Source organism: Macaca nemestrina, chromosome 9, assembly GCF_043159975.1.
Source record: "Macaca nemestrina isolate mMacNem1 chromosome 9, mMacNem.hap1, whole genome shotgun sequence".
Taxonomy (NCBI): domain Eukaryota; kingdom Metazoa; phylum Chordata; class Mammalia; order Primates; family Cercopithecidae; genus Macaca; species Macaca nemestrina.
Window position 1 is genome coordinate 40902322 of NC_092133.1, and position 18985 is coordinate 40921306.

General features: G+C 36.6%; 1 protein-coding gene across 9 annotated transcripts in view; it reads right to left on the minus strand.

The window, feature by feature from the left end:
* LOC105480188 (exocyst complex component 6) overlaps window positions 1-18985 on the minus strand; it is a 214472-nt gene that overhangs the window by 47653 nt on the left and 147834 nt on the right. For all 9 annotated transcript variants that reach the window (XM_011738755.2, XM_071069486.1, XM_071069485.1 and 6 more), the window contains one exon: window positions 16530-16671. In XM_011738755.2, the coding sequence (XP_011737057.2) occupies window positions 16530-16671 (142 nt within the window). The remainder of the gene's footprint in view (window positions 1-16529; window positions 16672-18985) is intronic.

Genomic DNA, 18985 nt, shown 5'->3' on the forward strand with positions numbered 1-18985 from the left:
GTTTTCTTACTAAAATTTAATATTAATGTACTTCAATCAAGTAAAGCTTTCTGACTCTTTTTAGCCTTAGGTGAATGATTGTAGAAGCATTTAAAAATTATATCAATTCCATGGCTGTCAACATATTTTGAAACATTTGCTTTGCTACAGAATAGGAGCTATTAAAAAATCCCACCTCTAGCTACTAGCAATAAAAGGCAGACACCAAGGTAAGAAGCCAACTTTACATGCAGACAATAGGTAAAATGTTCTAAGTAGAAAAATCAGGATGATGCAGGAATGCCTGTTCATGCCTTTTACAAATTTTTATTTATTTATTTTTTTGAGATGGAGTCTCGTTCTGTCGCCCAGGCTGGAGTGCAGTGGCACCATCTCGGCTCATTGCAACCTCTTGACTCCCAGGTTCAAGTGATTCTCCTATCTCAGCCTCCCGAGTAGCTGGGACTACAGGTGCATGCCGCCATGGCCGGCTAATTTTTTTTGTATTTCAGTAGAGATGGGGTTTCACCATGTTGCCCAGGCTGGTCTCGAACTCCTGAGCTCAGGCAATCCACCTGCCTCGGCCTCCCAAAGTGCTAGGATTACAGGTGTGAGCCACCGTGCCTGGCCAGTAATTTTTTTATAAAGGATTCATGCCTCAACTAAAAAATATCTCAACAAGAATTTTTAAAATTTCCACAGATTCCTTCAATAATTTTTTGTGGCTCAAAATTTTTAATACTACTAACATAGCTTATTTAATTAAATTAAAGACAATTCCAATATTAGTTATTTTAAAAACTTAAAAGACTTGGCTCATAAAAAAGACCCTGTCATTTTACATGCAAGCTTCTCTGGTAAGAATGCCTGTAATCATTTTCCCACTCCATTAATATTCTGATTTTCTTTTCTTCTTCTTCTTCTTTTTTTTTTTTTTTTTTTTTTTTTAAGAGACATGGTCTCGATCTGTCACCCAGGCTGCAGTGGCATGATTACAACTCACTGCAACCTCGAACTCCTGGGCTCAAGCAATCAGCCTCCCAAGTAGCTGGGACTACAGGCATGCATCTCCACACTCGGCTAATGCAAAATTTTTTTTTTTTTTTTTTTTTTTTTTGTAGAGATAGGTTATTGCCATGTGGTACAGGCTGGGCTTGAACTCCTGGCCTAAATAAAGCAATACCTTTGTCTTGGCCTCCCAAAGTGCTGGAGAGTCTAATTTTTTAAGAGAACATTATAGACGTTCCATTTGTGAATTTATCTGAGCTAGAATTTTGGAAGCTATTTAAATTTCAGCCTATATAGTTCTTGGGATAACAAAAGCAATTCTTAAATTTTGTGTATTCTGTGTGAAATATAGTTTAGAAAGGCTCAAAATCAACAATTAAAAACAATAAATATATGAAAATTTGCACAGCTTAATTTATCTGGCATCTCTGGGGAATGTTGAGTTCAAAATAAGTTTCTGTTGCTGTTGTATAATTTTTGCTTTAAGCATCAGAATTTTTTTTTAATCTTAAGCATTTTTTTACAAAATTCTAAAATGTATCATTAATCCTGTGGGTCATCATTAAGAATACATTTTGTTCTATAAAGTAAAATTCCCAGGGGTTGTTATGGAAGTTAGAGCTTTTTTTTTGTTCTATTAAAAAGCTGTGCTATTTGAGTTCTCATGTCTAGCTTTTCTAATTTTTCTGCCTTCTCCTCCCTGGTAGTTTTAACATGAATTCTTACTCCCTACTCTCTCCCTCATCTCTCTCATTAATTTTATCTTTACTCTTCTTGAGCGGGTAAGCCAGCTAATCAATTACTAGAATTATGTCTAAAGTAAGAGCAAACACAAGCTAAGCAAGGGCCTCTCCTACTAGTAAGGTTAATAGGTGTTATATACATACCTTGGAGCGTATATACCTTTAGAGAATGAGTAACCTTTGGTTACTCAGAGATGCACCACTTTTCTCCCTTTGTTCTTGGTTCTCTGCTAGGTTATGGTCATTAGATAAGTGACTAAATTCACCATTCTCAGACCCCTTTTTTCTAGAAAACCAAAATTTAGTGACCAAATCTAGCCACATTTTTCAGTATTTAGTACAATTTATTCATATCACTGTCTTTTTATACAATGAAAAGTGGTATACTTTCATATAGTGGTATTGCCATTACCTGCTACTACGCCCTAGGTAGCCGAGCTGCCTTTCTCTAGTATCATTACATCTTAACTGAAAAACGATAAGCAAAATTATAATACCTTTTATATTACATTGTAAAATATATTATTATTTTATGTTAGCCATTTATATTATAATCATAAAAGGTGTTAAAAGTAAAGGTGTTTTCTAACTTCAAAAAAATACTTTTTTTGGCTGGGCATGGTGGCTCATGCCTATAAATCCTAGCATTTTGGGAGGCCAAGGTTGGAGGACGGCTCGAAGCAGGAGTTTAAGACCAGCCTGGGAAACATGGCAAGACCCCATCTCTACAAAAAAAAAAAAAAAATTAAAATTAGCCAGGCATAGTGGTATGCACCTGTAGTAGTTCTACCTACTGGGGAGGCTGGGGCAGGAGGATCACTTGGGCCCAGGAGGTTGAGGCTGCAGTGAGCCATGATCGTACCACTGCACTCCAGGTTGGGTGACAAAGTGAGATCTTGTCTTTAAAAAAAAAAAAAAAAAAAAAAAAAAAAACTCAAGACCATCCAGCATTTTATTGGCCTTTTTTTTTTTTTTTTTTTTTTTTTTGCCACAGTCTCAGGCTACTGTCTGTAACCATTTACCATAAATTCCTAGTGGTTCTCAACCAAGGCTGTAAATGTTACCATAGCTTCTACCACCACCATGGATAGATACGCACACACTCATAAATAAAGACTTTCTATGATGCAGAGAGACTCATTTTATCAGGCACAAAAATAAGCTCAATTTCATTTAGACATATAGTTATTATCTATTTAATGCTCAAAATTTTTCTACATTAAAAATTATCTTAAAATAATTTTTCTTTTCCCTAGGTTTAAGATACTAGTTTAAGACCCAATGGCTTGGCAGTAAACCAAAGAGCTCAATGTCAAAATTAAAGGTACTATAAATTTATATAGCACTTTATAGTTTACTAAGCACTTTCTCACACACCATCTGCTCTGAGCATCACAATAACTTATGTTAGTAAATAGGGCATGCAGATGATGGATCATAAAATCTTGCAACTGAAAGAGACAACCTCTTTGAAACACGTCCAACAGTCCCCTAAGGACTCAGTTTAAAAGTTGCCGAGACTTTTTAATTTTTTGAGATGGAGTCTTGCTCTGTCACCCAGGCTGGAGTGCAGTGGCGCGATCTTGGCTCGCTACAACCTCCTTCTCCCAGGTTCAAGCGTTTCTCGTGCCTCAGCCTCCCAAGTAGCTGGGATTACAGATGTACACCACCGCGCCTGGCTAATTTTTGTATTTTTAGTAGGGACAGGGTTTCACCATGTTGGCCAGGCTGGTCTCCAACTTCTGACCTCAAGTGATTCGCCTCGGCCTTCCAAAGTGCTGTGATTACAGGCGTGAGCCACTGCGCCCAGCTGAGTCCTTCATTTTATAGCGCAGAAAAATTAAAAGGAAAGTGACTTGCCCAGGATTACATAACTAATTCAGATTTCCTGGCATTTACTCCATTAATCCAGAATCTGATTAAGTATTCAGTCTCTCATCTTTTATCACATCTCTCATAAGAATCTAACCAATAGGGAAGTGAAATTCACTAGATTATAACACTCAGGGCTTTTTCTCAAAAATTTTTAGGGGTAGAAGGCAATTTAGTGACCTGATAATCATCTGGCACAGAGGACATTCGTAACGATATGCTATTGATTCAAAGCTTCGTATTTTTCCCTTTATTTCTTTAAAAATCAAATGCAGTCAATCCTTTTGTTTCTACTTCTCAAAATATCTCGAGACTGAATTTGTTTCTACCTTAGTACAAACTAATATCATTTCTTGCTTGGATTACTAAAACACACCCTATCTGACCTCCCTGCTTCTGGTGCAACCTCTCCATCCACTTATCCCAGTAAGATTTACGTAGATGTAACTTGTGCCACTTCACAGTTTAACATCCTTCAGTAGTTTCTCATCATCTTAAAATAAAATAAGGCTAAGGTCCTTTGCAATCTAGCCTTTGTCTATCTGCCAGCCTCATCTCATCATTTCCCTAGGGGCACCTCAGTTTCTATACCACACCAAACTACCTGTACTTCCGTGCATATACCACTCTCTTTCCATGATGCTTTGATCCCTCTGCCTACAGCATCCTTCCTCTTCTTATTTTCCATCTGGGCAAACTCTTATTTATCCTTCAATCATTGTCTTCCTTGGGAAGACTTCCATTATCCCTGCAGGTTGGGTTATGTTCTTTCTGCGTGTTCTCACTGCAACTTTCTGTGCACAGCTTAACTTCAGCACTCACTTGGCTGCCTTGTAACTGTTTATCTGTCTGGGTCTTCCCACTAAACCATGAACTCCCTGAGAGCAGGGACAGTACTTTCACTTCTACACTCTTATCACCTAGCTCAATGCCTGACTCATAATGAGTATTCAATGAAAGTTTCTTAAATCAATGAAGAAAAACAGAACCATAAATAAATAAATGCTAAGGGAATGCCATCCAGTATTGGATATTGATATATTATCTAGCTTGTTGATCAGATTTAGAATGATGCTGTCCAAGAGAACATTCTGCAATAATGAAATATAATGTCCATGCTAAACTTAATTTTTGGTTTTATTTAATTTTTTTTTGAGACAGGGTCTCACTCTGTTGCCCAGACTGGAGGGTCATGGTGCCATCACAGCTCACTGCAGCTTCCCTCAACCTCCTGTGCTCAAGCAATCCTCCCGTGTCAGCCTCCTGAGTAGCTGGGACTACAGGTGCCATCATGTCTGGTTTTTTAATTTTTTGTAGAGACAGGGGGACTATGTTGCCTAGGCCAGTCTCAAACTCCTGGCCTCAAGCAATCCTCTTGTCTTGGCCTCTCAAAGTGCTGAGATTACAGGTATGAGGCACTGCATCCAGCTTAATTTGAATTTCCTAGCCATATGTGTTTATTTAACAGTGCAAATCAAGAACATAACTGTATATACTCAGTGTATTTATATAAAAGTAATTAAGGGTGGGTGAGAATACTCCTAATAGTTTCTTCAACAAAAACTAAATCATAAGCTCTTCCACTAAACAAGAAGTTCCTGGGAAGGAGTTACATACATGATGCCTGTCACCTAGGAAATAGTCAATAAATGTGTGTTGAATGAATAAATAGCAATATAAATCATTTCTGCTAATATTGTCTATGGTCCCAATAATTCATGGGGTCAATTTTAATCTTTTAAATTTTTAAAGAATTGATGACTAATTTTTGAAATCTCTTGAAGTACTATCATCAAATTACTTTTTGGCTCATCCAGATTCTCATTTTGTATATAATTTGTCATATTTTGGGGATTCCTAATTCTCCTCCCTTGGACTATCGTTAAAATTTTAAAAACAATAACGCCCACTTCCCTCCTATTATGGTGTCTTTGTTTTTGTCATTTAGCCATGCCTTTAAGGGTATTTTTAAAAAACATTGATCCTGGTTACCCAATAAGATACGTAAAAATCATTTCCAGACTCTATAAAGTTTTCTTTTTTTTTTTTTTTTTTTTTTTGAGACGGAGTCTCGCTCTGTAGCCCAGGCTGGAGTGCAGTGGCCGGATCTCAGCTCACTGCAAGCTCCGCCTCCCGGGTTCACGCCATTCTCCGGCCTCAGCCTCCCGAGTAGCTGGGACTACAGGCGCTGCCACCTCACCCGGCTATTTTTTGTATTTCTTAGTAGAGACGGGGTTTCACCGTGTTAGCCAGGATGGTCTCGATCTCCTGACCTCGTGATCCGCCCATCTCGGCCTCCCAAAGTGCTGGGATTACAGGCTTGAGCCACCGCGCCCGGCAAAGTTTTCTTTTTTAAGAGATTCCAAATCTTTGTTTTTTTCTCTTAATGCCTCCAATTTGGCTATTTCCTTTTTAATAAACAAAATAACTTCAGGATATTCATTTCCTCTTATTTTCTGTAATGATAATAAATGATTTCAAGTTTTCTTTATTATTATTATTATTTTTTGAGACGGAGTCTCACTCTGTTGACCAGGCTGGAGTGCAATGGCACAATTTCGACTCACTGCAACCCCCACCTCCCAGGTTTAAGCGAGATTCTCCTGCCTCAGCCTCCTGAGTAGCTTTGATTACAGGCATACGCCACCAGGCCCTGCTAATTTTGTATTTTTAGTAGAGAAGGAGTTTTGCCATGTTGCCCAGGTTAGTGTCAAACTCCTTACCTCAGGTGATCTGCCCACCTTGGCCTCTCAAAGTGCTGAATTACATGCATTAGCCACCGCACCCGGCCTGATTCCAAGTTTTCAAATATTCTTAGATTAGAGAAGGAGGTGTCTGATCTTATTGGGAAGGTATATTATAACAATAGAATAAAACTGCTATATCAGCCTAACTTGGAAGAAGACTAGTTTGAATCAATTTAGATGAAAGTGGAAACAAAAAATAATGTATGCAGGGTAAGCTGTGATTATAACAAAAGTATCTTCCAAATTGGCAATCTATGAAGTTGTTTTTCCTGTTTTTTGGGGTTTTTTTTTTTTTTTTGAGATGGAGTCTTGCTCTGTTGCCCAGCCTGGAGTGCAGTGGGGTATGATCTCGGCTCACTGCAACCTCCATCTCCTGGGTTCAAGCAATTCTCCTGCCTCAGCCTCCCGAGTAGCTGGGATTACAGGTATGTGCCACCACAACCGGCTAATTTTTTTGTATTTTTAATAGAGACGGGGTTTCGTCATGTTGGCCAGGCTGGTCTTGAACTCCTGACCTCAGGTGACCCACCCACCTTGGCCTCCCAAAGTGCTGGGATTGAGCCATTCCGCCCAGCTAGCAATCTATGAAGTTTTAAGAGAACAAAGAATATCTGTAGGCAAAACATGAATTATTTGTATATATAACAAAAAAAAAATTTTTAAGTAGGAAAACAGGCCCTTCCTCTCAGGATCTAAGAAAAATGTAAAGGGTTTGGTACGAGGGGGGAAGGAAAATTGCCAAGAGGTCAGGCCATAAATATTTATCCTGACTAGAAAATATAAAACCTACTCTGAAATTAAACTCAGAGGGAATTAAACTCAGAAGTCCTTGAAAAATCTTGTTCTAGGCAGACAGTTATCTTTATCATCAGGCAGAGAATGTAGACTGTTTACAATGTAGATACAGAAAACATCCATACAAGGTAGGTAGAATTGTCAGGGGGTAAAGGGGGTGGGGGAGAAAAAGGGCCCATGGATCATAAGAGTGAATACACCAGAAGCTTCACAAAAGATTGAAAGAAAGGGTAAGGAGGTTAGGCTACAGTTTTAAGACCTTGCTTGCAAATGACCACACAGGTGCATATAAAATGGAATAATTCTGTAACTAAATAGATGGCTGAATATGAAGGCCAATATTCATTCTATTTGAAGATACTTCTTGTAATTCCATTTCTATCTACATCTTAAGATTAAAGTAGCTAGTAAGAACTCAAGTTTTGTTTAACAAACTTTGTTATTAGGCAAAGCACCCCGTGTGGACCAGCTGTGTCATTAGAAGGAATGACTAAGAGCACCATCTAGTGGTTTTTCTGGTAGTGAATAACTTATGCCTGGGAATCAGGAGAGTTAGGATTCTTGGCTTTTAGATGTATTTTCTGTTATAAGCGGTTAGCAACAGTGGGATGAAAACCTCAAGGACCAATTGTTACTCTACCTTCATCACCTCATTTTTATATAAAGTAATATCTAGTTTTCTCCATTTCTTGGAATTAAACCTGGGCAGAGTATCCTTCATCAGATAGCTTAGGTATCAAATTCAGGTATCCAAACCAGGAACAAATTCAGGTATCCAAACAGTGTAACAGCATCCAGCTTACTTTTTAAAAAGGCACTGAAATATTCTTCTCTTACCATCCAAATGATTTGGCCTTAATACTTTTATTATGGGGCACAGGCCTTTTTCAAGGCTACAATTAGAGGTCATAGCCACTAAAACTCTATAATAAACAGCATTCTTTTTTTTTTTTTTTTTTAGTTAAGCTTTCTTGTTTTGTTTTGTTTTGTTTTTGAGACAGGGTCTCACTCTGTCACTCAGGCTGGAGTACAGTGGCATGATCATGGCTCAATGCAGCCTTGACCTTCCAGGCTCAAGCAATTCTCCCACTTCAGCCTCCTGAGTGGCTGGGACTACATGTGTGCACCATCACATCTGACTAATTTTTAATTTTTTTTTGCAGAGATGAAATCTCCCTATTTTGTCCAGGCTGGTCTCGAACCCCTGGGCTCAAGCAATTCTCCAGTCTTGACCTCCCAAAGTGTTGGGATGACAGGCATGAGCCATCGTTCCCAGCAGGTTAAGTTTTTATCCAAAAATGAAGAAAGACCAAGGGTTTCACATTAAGAAACTTACCTACTCCTCAATAACTCACCATTGAAATAGGTGCCAGCACTCTTTAAACTGGAGCTATTCTAATGCCTTTTCTAATACCTACAGATTTCAGATGTTAAACCCTTAGGATCTGATAACCTAACTTAGATATTTGGGTAGAATGAATTAAAAAGTATATTCTAGACCTACTCTGGATTCTTAAAATATAAAACAGAATCTTTCTGATTGCCTGATGCTTTGGAAACAGTCTGCATTTTGTTAGTAATATGAAGAATTTCTGCGATACCTTTGTAAGAACTTGTCTAGAAAACATATTAGTCTTTTCTTCTATATGGTTGTATCTATAAGGTACCTATATTGGCACCGAATATATAATAAGTATTTAATAAATATAAAACAAAGTACATACACTGATTCAGAATATCATTCTCATACCTTGGCAAATGCTCCTCCAAATAAGAAGACATTTATCTTGAACTTACACAAAATTTATACTAAGATCAAAGGTTCAATGTAGCTTTCAGAGTGAGCTATTTTTGCAATTTCCAAGTATGTATTCCTGGGTATCTTCCTGACTGTCTCCAAACATGCAGTTATACTAGTATTATGGTTATGGTCAAATTAACCAAAAGTTAACCTCTACATTCACACATAAATCCTACCTAGTATTCTCATACCGTATCCTTTTACAAAGTTTAACAATTTATAGTCACATTCACTAACGAAGTTATTTAATGACTGTTTCCCCACTGGACTTAAACTCCAAGAGGGTAAAGACCTTTTCTGTTTTGCTTACCACTGTATTCCCCCAATGCCATGCACATAATAGATATGAAGAAATAATTAATATATGACTTCAAAGCCCCACAGTCTTCAATGTCTTAACATTTAACTGCCTTTGAATCTTAGAATGAGGATGTTATCTTGAAAAAATTATCAATTCCAAATTCCATGTGTTACGGGAAAAATTTAGGCCTCTTGATGGATGAAGGGTTTGTCCAAGTCACCTTGCTCAAGTTAGAGGCAGAGCCAGGACTGGAAGCAAGGTCTCAACTTCCTGACATGTACTCAGACCATCTTAAGACTGATCTGAAAGCACTTAAAAAAAGAAAAGTTCTATATAAGTTCATATAATTCTATATTCCTGAACTTAGACATTGTATTCACTTTCACCAAGTATAGGTTAAAAAAGTAGAAAAACAGGAAAAGATCCAAAGAAAATTTACAAAAAGGCATGTGAAAATATCCTACAAGGAAACATTTTAAAAAATAACTGCATAGCTCAGAAAAGATAAAGTTAAAAGGTCATTCTTCAGTCATCAAATATGTGAAGAATTTTTATGAAAGAAATAATGATCAGTTTTGTTTAGATCAAGGAGTTAAATGATCTTGAGTTGAAATACAGCAATATCATCTGGGTCTTAACTTTCTGACAACAAAGGTAGAACTCTAGAAGAGACCAGTGTTGGTTACAGAGAGTTCCTGATTTGTTACTTTGTTCATTTATTCAATAAATAAACATCTGTAGACCTTTTATTATGAGCATAGCACTGTGTAAGGTACCTGCAATTTCAAATCTTCTATGTTGAATTTAATTAAACTATCTATCCTGGATGGTTAAATTGTATCAAATCATACCTTTACTCACTCACTCTTTTTATGTATTCCCTCCTCCAAAATGCCTGGAATCCATACTCTTCATTCCCACTGGCCAAGGTTAAGCTCTTTTTATATTTCACATGAAAGAGTTCAATAGTCTTTTAATAGGTCTTCCTGCTTTCAGTCTCTCCCTCATTCCAGTACAAATTTCCAAATGACAAAAGAGTTAACATTCTGTGACACAGATTTAATTGTCTCATGGTCCTAATTAAAAAGCTCCATTTTGTAGTCCATCAACATATGATTGTTTGAAGATTCCCTAAACATTGTCTCATCACAGTGCTTTTGCCTATCTCATTCCCTCTGTTCAGAATGCCCTTCCCTGCTTTTGGTGAAATCTTATCCATCCCTTAAGACCCAGCTCAAATTTTACTTCTGTTATAGTCAATCTTCTCAATCCCATGGCATACAGAATTAACTGCCCCCTCTCTACACAAAATACATATTCTATAAATAATTAATTATGCTCTATTACAGTTATGTATCTGTCTCCTACCCAGCCAGACTATGAAATCTTTGAAGTTTGATTTATCTTTGATTTCCCAGTATATAACAAACATATAATAGGTTCTCGTTAAACATTTGCACAAATGAATCTTCCTATAAAGCAGTTGACTTAACAAGGGAAAAAGTTCTGTTTCATAATTACAGACTGAAATTTTAGCTCAAGCTGATTTACCTCACTGGTATGTGTGTCACTTGTCACAAGGAATACCAAAAAAAAAAAAAAAAAAAGCATCAACACATTGTTTCAAAAAACAAGTGAGCACACAGATGGGTCAATGCTAATTCTTCTTCATCACCAGAAAAAAAAAAAAAAAAAAGTACATGGCTGAATGATGGTACAGAATAATTTGTCAGTAACTGAATTATTTCCACCCTTCCACCTCCCCCACTACATCTAGATGTGCTATTTGTTTCTACCTGCAGATTGACATTCTGAGGCTGAGGAAATACATGTATGATGTTTTTCACAGAGTAACAAGAATGGGAAAACAAACATTTGCATTCTAATTAAATCAAATAAAAAGAAAATCTAGCACAGAATAACGGTCATTGTTGGTGCTTGTATTTCAATCTTGTAAGTGAAACTCACTTCCTATTGCTTACATTTTATGATTTAAGCACCTTTTCTGAGTTGCCCAGCATTTCTTTGGTGGCTCATGACTTCCAATCTGAGTACCTGATCCCTGCTACTGGACTTCTTGGACTATGGCTCTCTTGCTAGCATATCACAGACTAGCAGGATTTTATGTTAATCCTGAGAACCAATCACAGGCTATTAAGTAAAGATTTCTGAGAGTCTTCAAAAGAAAGTGATCACTATAAGTCAATATGGATTTATGACAAATCTGAGTAATGTCATTTTCTTCTTTGAAAGGGTAATCAGACTGGTAGGGAAGGAAAATTAAATGGCCATTATTAGCTCTTTACGCTAGCAAGGCTTCTGACAGAAGCTGCTCATAACATGGAGCAAGATGCCAAACTGCGAGTTGGATTCAATCGGGGGATTAGCTACTGGCTGAGAAATCTTAAGATACCCATAAGGTTCTGAATAATTGACCTAAATAGATACAAAGGAGAGGTCCATGTAATACAGTGGTTCTCAAACTTTATCATGCAATAGAATCAACTGGAGGGTCTATTCAAGCAAACTGCTGGGCCCCATCCCCAGAGTTCCCAATTCAGCAGGTGAGGCCCAAGAATTTGCATTTCTAACAAGTTCCCACGTGACACTATTGCTGCTCATTTGGGGACCACATTTTGATGATGCACTGTATCTCAGGATATTGACGTTCTGTATCTAAGGATACGAATAACAGGTTTTGTTCAATATTTTGCTAATGACTTTGTTAAATATGTAGAAAGAATGATTACAAATCCACAGATACTAACTTTTGATATAAAAAGATCTCAATAGGCTAGTTACGGAACACATCTCAACATTTATTAGGGATAACCTTAAAATCCTAAAATAAAAACCAACCATACATATATAGGATAAGAAAAACAGAGCTTAGCAATCACCAAAAAAGAGGGGAGAATACAGAGAGATTATAGAATCCTGTAGCTTCAATGATTTGGAAGTATACTCTAGCTACTGAAAAAGGTTTAACAGTTTTGGCTTTATTAATCAATTATAGAATATGAAACAATGTATTTGATAGCAAAGCTACATAATTATACTTGTTCTGTACACCTATCTCTATATTTAATCTGGGTATCAGATATGAAAGAGAAGATAGTTAAACCACTTTGTTCAGAGAAGATTTTTGGATCTAAAACTATATCACGTAAGAAGAATAAGGAATTACTGATGTCTGGCCTTCAGAAGATTCAGAGAGCTATAAGAGCAGTTTTCATGTAACTGGCTTGTGGATAAGGATTTGTTTTTTCCTGTGTGACCCTAAGCCAAACTTCAGATATAGTTGTCAGGCTGCTTGCTATACACAGGTGCCCAACTAAGGAGAAAAATGGGAAGGGGAGAGTAAAATCCAGCTAATGTTTTATTTAATAAGCTATGTGCCTTGGTAGGGGCCAAGTCCAGATGGGAATAAGTAAACTTTCTCTAATTCAGATAAAGGGGGCAACTCTAGAGGGCTTTTTCCTTTTTACTGAGAACACCTTTTCTAATTTGCACAAAAACACAATATAGACTGGTAGTGACTCTAACCCTAAGGTAGAACTAGGTCTATTAAGAGAAATTTAGAGAGAAAGTGGTTTCAGTTCAGTGTGAGAGATTATGATAGAGTGATGTATTGTATAGAATTAATCTCCCAAATTGGATGTTCAAGGAATGGCTGGACAATTACTTCGCAGGTTTATTATAGAAAGGATTTCAAGATGGAGGAGTGTGTGAGCATGTCTATGTTATTAACAGGTTTGTGAAGAAACTCAATGATCTTTTAGCTTCTAGTCCCCATCTGAACTACCTGCCTCTCCTCTTCTTCATATTCCAGTTGATTCCCATGGTATCCAGACCTTTTCTCTTCAAAGACTTACCAGGCACTTTAGCCTTCCTACTACCTAGCCAGATTTTTCTTCTTGTCTCTCTTTCTTCTCCCTTCCCTGCCCCCAATATGCAGAAAGCATACTTACTACATTAAAATTGAGAATAAGTTTTCTATTTTTAAAGAACTACTTTTCTCCAGATTTAAACAAAAAAACTTAAGATGAAAACTTATTTTTAAAATTCTTTTAACATATTTATTAGAGAAAGTTAAGTTTCATTTTAAAAATGATTTAGGTATCAATCGCTGAAAGTCAGAAGTTGAGGGGTGGATGGTTCTTTTGCACCAGAAAGACTTCTTTATCCATGCTATACTACTTAAGTAAAAAGATGTCTTTTGGAAAAGAGAACACCAGAGACAGTGAAATAAACACAAACATTTTTAATCCATTTCTTTTGTCCCATGAGTAGTAAATGCATGTCACTCTATTAAGAAGTAATGATTAAGGTAATACAGAAGTATTAGGAAGTAGAACCAACCATAGGCAAAATCTTAAAGGAATCCAAGCTGTCTTCTATGGTTTGTCTTTGGAGTCCTGGTCTCTTCCTTTTCATATCTACAGTGCCAGGACCTTAGCCCCCATCAGGCTAGGGTTTACCCCTCTTGCAAATGGCCCCAGGCTTCCTTGAGTTATAGCTCATACTCAGGACCTTTCTTGGTCTTTTCCAAGAGACTAGCTCTTAAAGAAAACATCAGAGTTTTAAAAGGAGCCTCTAGTAACTCTGCCCAAAGGAGTACCTGAAAGTGGAAACTATCCTATGGCAGGATACCGAGGCAAAGATTCCAGGGTGTTTGGACATTTCTCTAAATATCAATAGGCTAGCCCTTCATAGAGAGGTAAGAGCATAGAGGGAAGATTTAGACAACTGAACTTGTCTAATCAAACAGTAATTTCCATCTTTGAGCAATAAATTTAATTTAGAAGACACATCAAATGCCAACAAAGGTAGTTCAATTGTCTAGTTATTTTGAAGCCATACTAAAGATGTAATAGAGTAATCCCATCTTACCCATGGGGGATATGTTCCAAGACCCCCAATGGATGCCTGAAACTGCAGATAGTAATGAACCCTATATTAATTATGTTTTTTTCACATACATATATATATACCTATGATAAAGCTTAATTTAAAAATTAGGCACAGGGCCGGGCACAGTGGCTCATGCCTGTAATCCCAGCACTTTGGGAGGCCGAGGCAGGTGGATCATCTGAGGTCAGGAGTTTGAGACCAGCCTGGCCAACATGTTAAAAACCTGTCTCTACTAAAAATACAAAAAATTAGCTGGGTCTGGTGGTGGGCGCCTGTAGTCTCAGCTACTCAGGAGGCTGAGGCGGGAGAATTGCTGGAACCCAGGAGACAGAGTTGCAGTGAGCCGAGATTGTGCCACTGCACCCCAGCCTGGGAGACACAGCGAGACTCTGTCTCAAAAAAAAAAAAAAAAAAAAAAAAAATTAGGAAGAGTAAGAGATTAACAACAAAAATAATAAAATAGAGGACATATGATAATATACTGTAATGAAAGTTATGTGAATGTGGTGTCTTTCTCTCTCACACACAAAATGTCTTAATGTACTATACAGGAGGTAACAAAAACTGCAGAAAGCAAAACTGTGGATAAGAGGGACTACTGTAACACAAAAATGTCTTGAGCAATGCTTATATAAGATATTTATATAGACAATGTCATACTGAAATGATCTCATAAGACAACTTTTAAAGAAACTTAAGAAACCAGTTTCAAAGTATTTGTGGAATGGGAATAAAAATTACGTTCAGCTTAAAAACTTATAAAAATGGCCAGGCACAGTAGCTCATGCCTGTAATTCCAGCATTTTGGGATGCCAAGTCAGGAGGATGACTTGAGCCCAGGAGTTTGAGACCAGTCTGGGCAACACAGCAATACCTCATCTGTAATTTTAAAAAAAAAAAAAAAGTGTTTCTTTGGGATATTGTTGTAAATAAAAAACAGGCCAGGGGTGGTAGCTCAGACCTGTAATCCCAACACTTTGGGAGGCTAAGGTGGGCAGATCACTTGAGGCCAGGAGTTTGAGACCAGCCCGGCCAACGTGGTAAAAGCCCGTCTCTACTAAAAATATAAAAATTAGCTGGGTATGTTGGCATGCACCTGTAGTCCCAGCTACTTGGGAGGCTGAGGCACAAGAATCGCTTGAACCCAGAAGGCAGAGATTGCAGTAAGCTGAGACTGTGCCACTGCACTTCAGCCTGGGTGACAGAGTGAGACTCTATCTCAAAAACCTAAAACATAAATAAATAAATAAATAAATAAATAAATAAATAAATAAATATTTGTCAAACGATAGCTTTACTTTGAGAAAGAAATATAATAAAAGTTTTCTAATTAGAGAAAATAAAAAATGCTTTCTAGGAAAAGAAAATTAATCTATCTCTTCCCTAGGAAAAAAAAATTTTCTTTTGCTTTCTAAACAAATGTTTCTTTTTTTTAAAAAAAATAAATGGGTAGGTTTTTAGAAACTTTGGAGAGTGTGTGTGTGTGTGTGTGTGTGTGTGTGTGTGGTGTACAACAGACAACTGATCTTGTCCAAAGAGCCTAATAATTTTCTATAATATTAATGATGTTTTTCCTAGCACAATGCCTTATAGACAGTGGGCACACAAATATTTGTTATCTGTTGAAAAAAATGAGTCATTTCTGCTTCAGTTGCAAACTGCTGACATTTAATTTTTTAATGTCTTTCACAAAGAATACATTATTGAAAATTTTTCCTCAAATATTTTACAATCCTTCTTGTGCCCCACTGATTTTCAATTTATCAACTGTGGTGCCTGATAGAACTGTCAACCAGGGATTTTCACTGTTTAATTGGTGTACTACTTATTTGAAAGCACTGCTTGAAAATTGCTCACATATACTCATATCTTGTACTTAAAGAATTATAATTTGAGGGTTGATAAAACCCATATCCAAAAGCACATATAACCAGGCTAATAACCAAATAGCATACTTCACTTGCAATGCAAGGTCCTGGGGTTATTCTTCTAGCAAGTATCTAAAAAGTTACTTACAGGGCAAGTAAGAATGACAGAATCATTTCATTCACTTATGACAAACATTAGGAGAGTCCTAGAAAAAGGCAAGAATGACCAGACAAGGAATAATAAGGAAAATGAGTCATGTTTTTAAATATCCCAATCTGGAATGCCACTTCAGTGCCTCTCTCTAGAGGCCCTAAATGTGAAGCTGAGATATTTTTATCTTCCTGTTTCAGGAAGTTAGCCCTACTCCTAAGGCTGCTAAAAGTTTAGCTGAACCAGGCCTTTTCCCTCCTTTCTGAACTATCCTGCTGAATACATTTTTTTCATATAATTTAAGTATGGATTCCCAGTAATACATAAGAATAAACCAATATAGTACTTACATTCACACTGTATGACATCTAAGTTAAACTGCTGAACAGCTCCCATGCTTATTTGTTTTAACTCACTGTCCAGTAACATCTGCATTAAGGATGTTGACAGATGCTGGCAGGCTGACATGCAAGCTGTCTGAGCAACTTTCCCCTGTTTAAAACAATCAAACCAAAAATCAAACAAATAAATAAACACAGAAATACATCATAAAGGATCAGAAAAATCACACACTTGGCATTCTTTTTGTTGGTTATGCTTGGTACAATGGTGATTACTTTCCTTCCTGTTTCTGTATTCTGAGTGGTTATGCCTTTATATTATAGAAATTAACATGAATATTTTTAGTTTACTTGGCTTTCTCAGGATATAAATATCATTAAAGCTCTAATTGCGCAAAGGAAAATTAAAACACCAGTTAAAAACTGTTATTTCAGATCTCTTCAAATACTGAAAGCACTTTAGAAATGCATATTAAAATGACATTTATGACATAAAATAAGTCATACTGACAGAACATTTTATCCACATAATGCTCCTTAATCTCTCCTTTACATAATTAACCAAGTCAGAATAAAGGAAGTTAACAGTATAACTTACTATTATTGCTATTTAAATTACAGCTAAAATTCAAAATACCCTTTGAATCGTAAGTGCTTACTTCTAATCAGAACATTAGTCTATAGCATAGCTTCAATCACTGGCAGAAAAAAAAAAGGTTTGTCTACCAATATGGCTTCAAGATTTTCTACAGATGTGCATTTAGCTTTAGAAATTAAGTTTTTAAATCATCTGGTAGGTTGGAAGTATGCGGTTGAATATTTGTGGTTTTCTTTCAGTATAATACACATCATTAAAAAATATTTCCTACTATAATAATCTCTTAAAACTCTACGTGAACTTTCACTGATAGCCTAAATTGTTTTCTTAAAAATAGCCTTTTTAAATGTTTAGCCTCTGCATTATACAGCTGACTCACAAAACTACACCACTTTTAGTATAAATTTTTTTTTTTTTTTTTTTTTTTTTTTTTTTTTAAGACAGAGTCTTGTACTGTCACCCAGGCTGGCGCAATCTCGGCTCACTGCAAGCTCTGTCCCCTGGGTTCACGCCACTCTCCTGCCTCAGCCTCCCTAGTAGCTGGGACTACAGGTGCCTGCCACCACGCCCAGCTAATTTTTTGTATTTTTAGTAGAGACGGGGTTTCACTGTGTTAGCCAGGATGGTCTCGATCTCCTGACCTTGTGATCTGCCCACCTTGGCCTCCCAAAGATAAATTATTTTTTTAAACAGGTTTTGCATTTCAACTAGAAGTTTAAAATATTATAAAAACTCTTTTAGGTAAAGTTCTCCCGTATAATACTGCTCCTAGGATGGCTACCTTCAACTGACAATTATGTTATTTGGTGATGGACTGACTACTATGATAGGATTCAAAGATCTATGAATATCATTAGAAATAATTACTTTTGGAAGACATGCCATGTTTTGCCTCATTTGCATTAACAAATATTTACCCAGTCATATTTGATAATTATATTTTTCCTACTTATCTCAAAGGCCAGAAAGCTACAAAATCATGACCAAAATCTCCCTAATAGAAATGTTACAATATATTAGTACAAAAACATCTTACATAGGATTGACTTGTGAGAAAGGTAATAAACAACATAAATACTTGTTCAAGATGCTTATTACAACATTTGTTAAATCACACATTAAAAGTCAGACAAGAAACAACTTTTTGAATGAGTTTTTTGCATTTAGACACTATGCACAGTGAAAAACTACATATCTGAAACAGAATGTCAATTTCTCAATCAAAAACTTAAGAGATAAAAGCTGATGCAAACAATATATTTGACAGATACTGATGAACTGCCAAAAAGGAATGTAACAAACAATGCAAAACCCAGCATGATTCAAGATCCCCCAAACTCAAGAGGAATTAGTCTGGGAGACATGCAGCTCCATTCCCCAAGCAGAATAATATCAATATGAATGAGAAGTGGGGAAGCAGAGAAAGGAGAAATCAATGGCCTGTCATTTAATTACAATGTAATAGGCTTCACAATACTTAATGGAAATGTCACTTTGACCCAATGGAACAGCTAGTGCATTTTAGTTTAATGTGCTTCTCCATCAAATAAGCTCCATGTCATATGCATGCTGCCGCTATCATATACTAACTGTAAAAGTTGATTAATAAATTGCCAGAAAATTACTATTAAATTCATTTCATAAGCAAACACACTGTACAATATAAGTGGTATTGTTTTATGTAAACCTTTAAAATTTAACATGGGTTCAGATGCTACAAACGACTACATAGCAATAGCACTAGAGCTGAAAATGATGGTAAGAGTAGACACAGGCTATTCCACAAACCTGGTGGAAATAAGTAATAAAAACACACACACACACACATACATACACACACACGAATTTAAATAAATATTTAATAAAA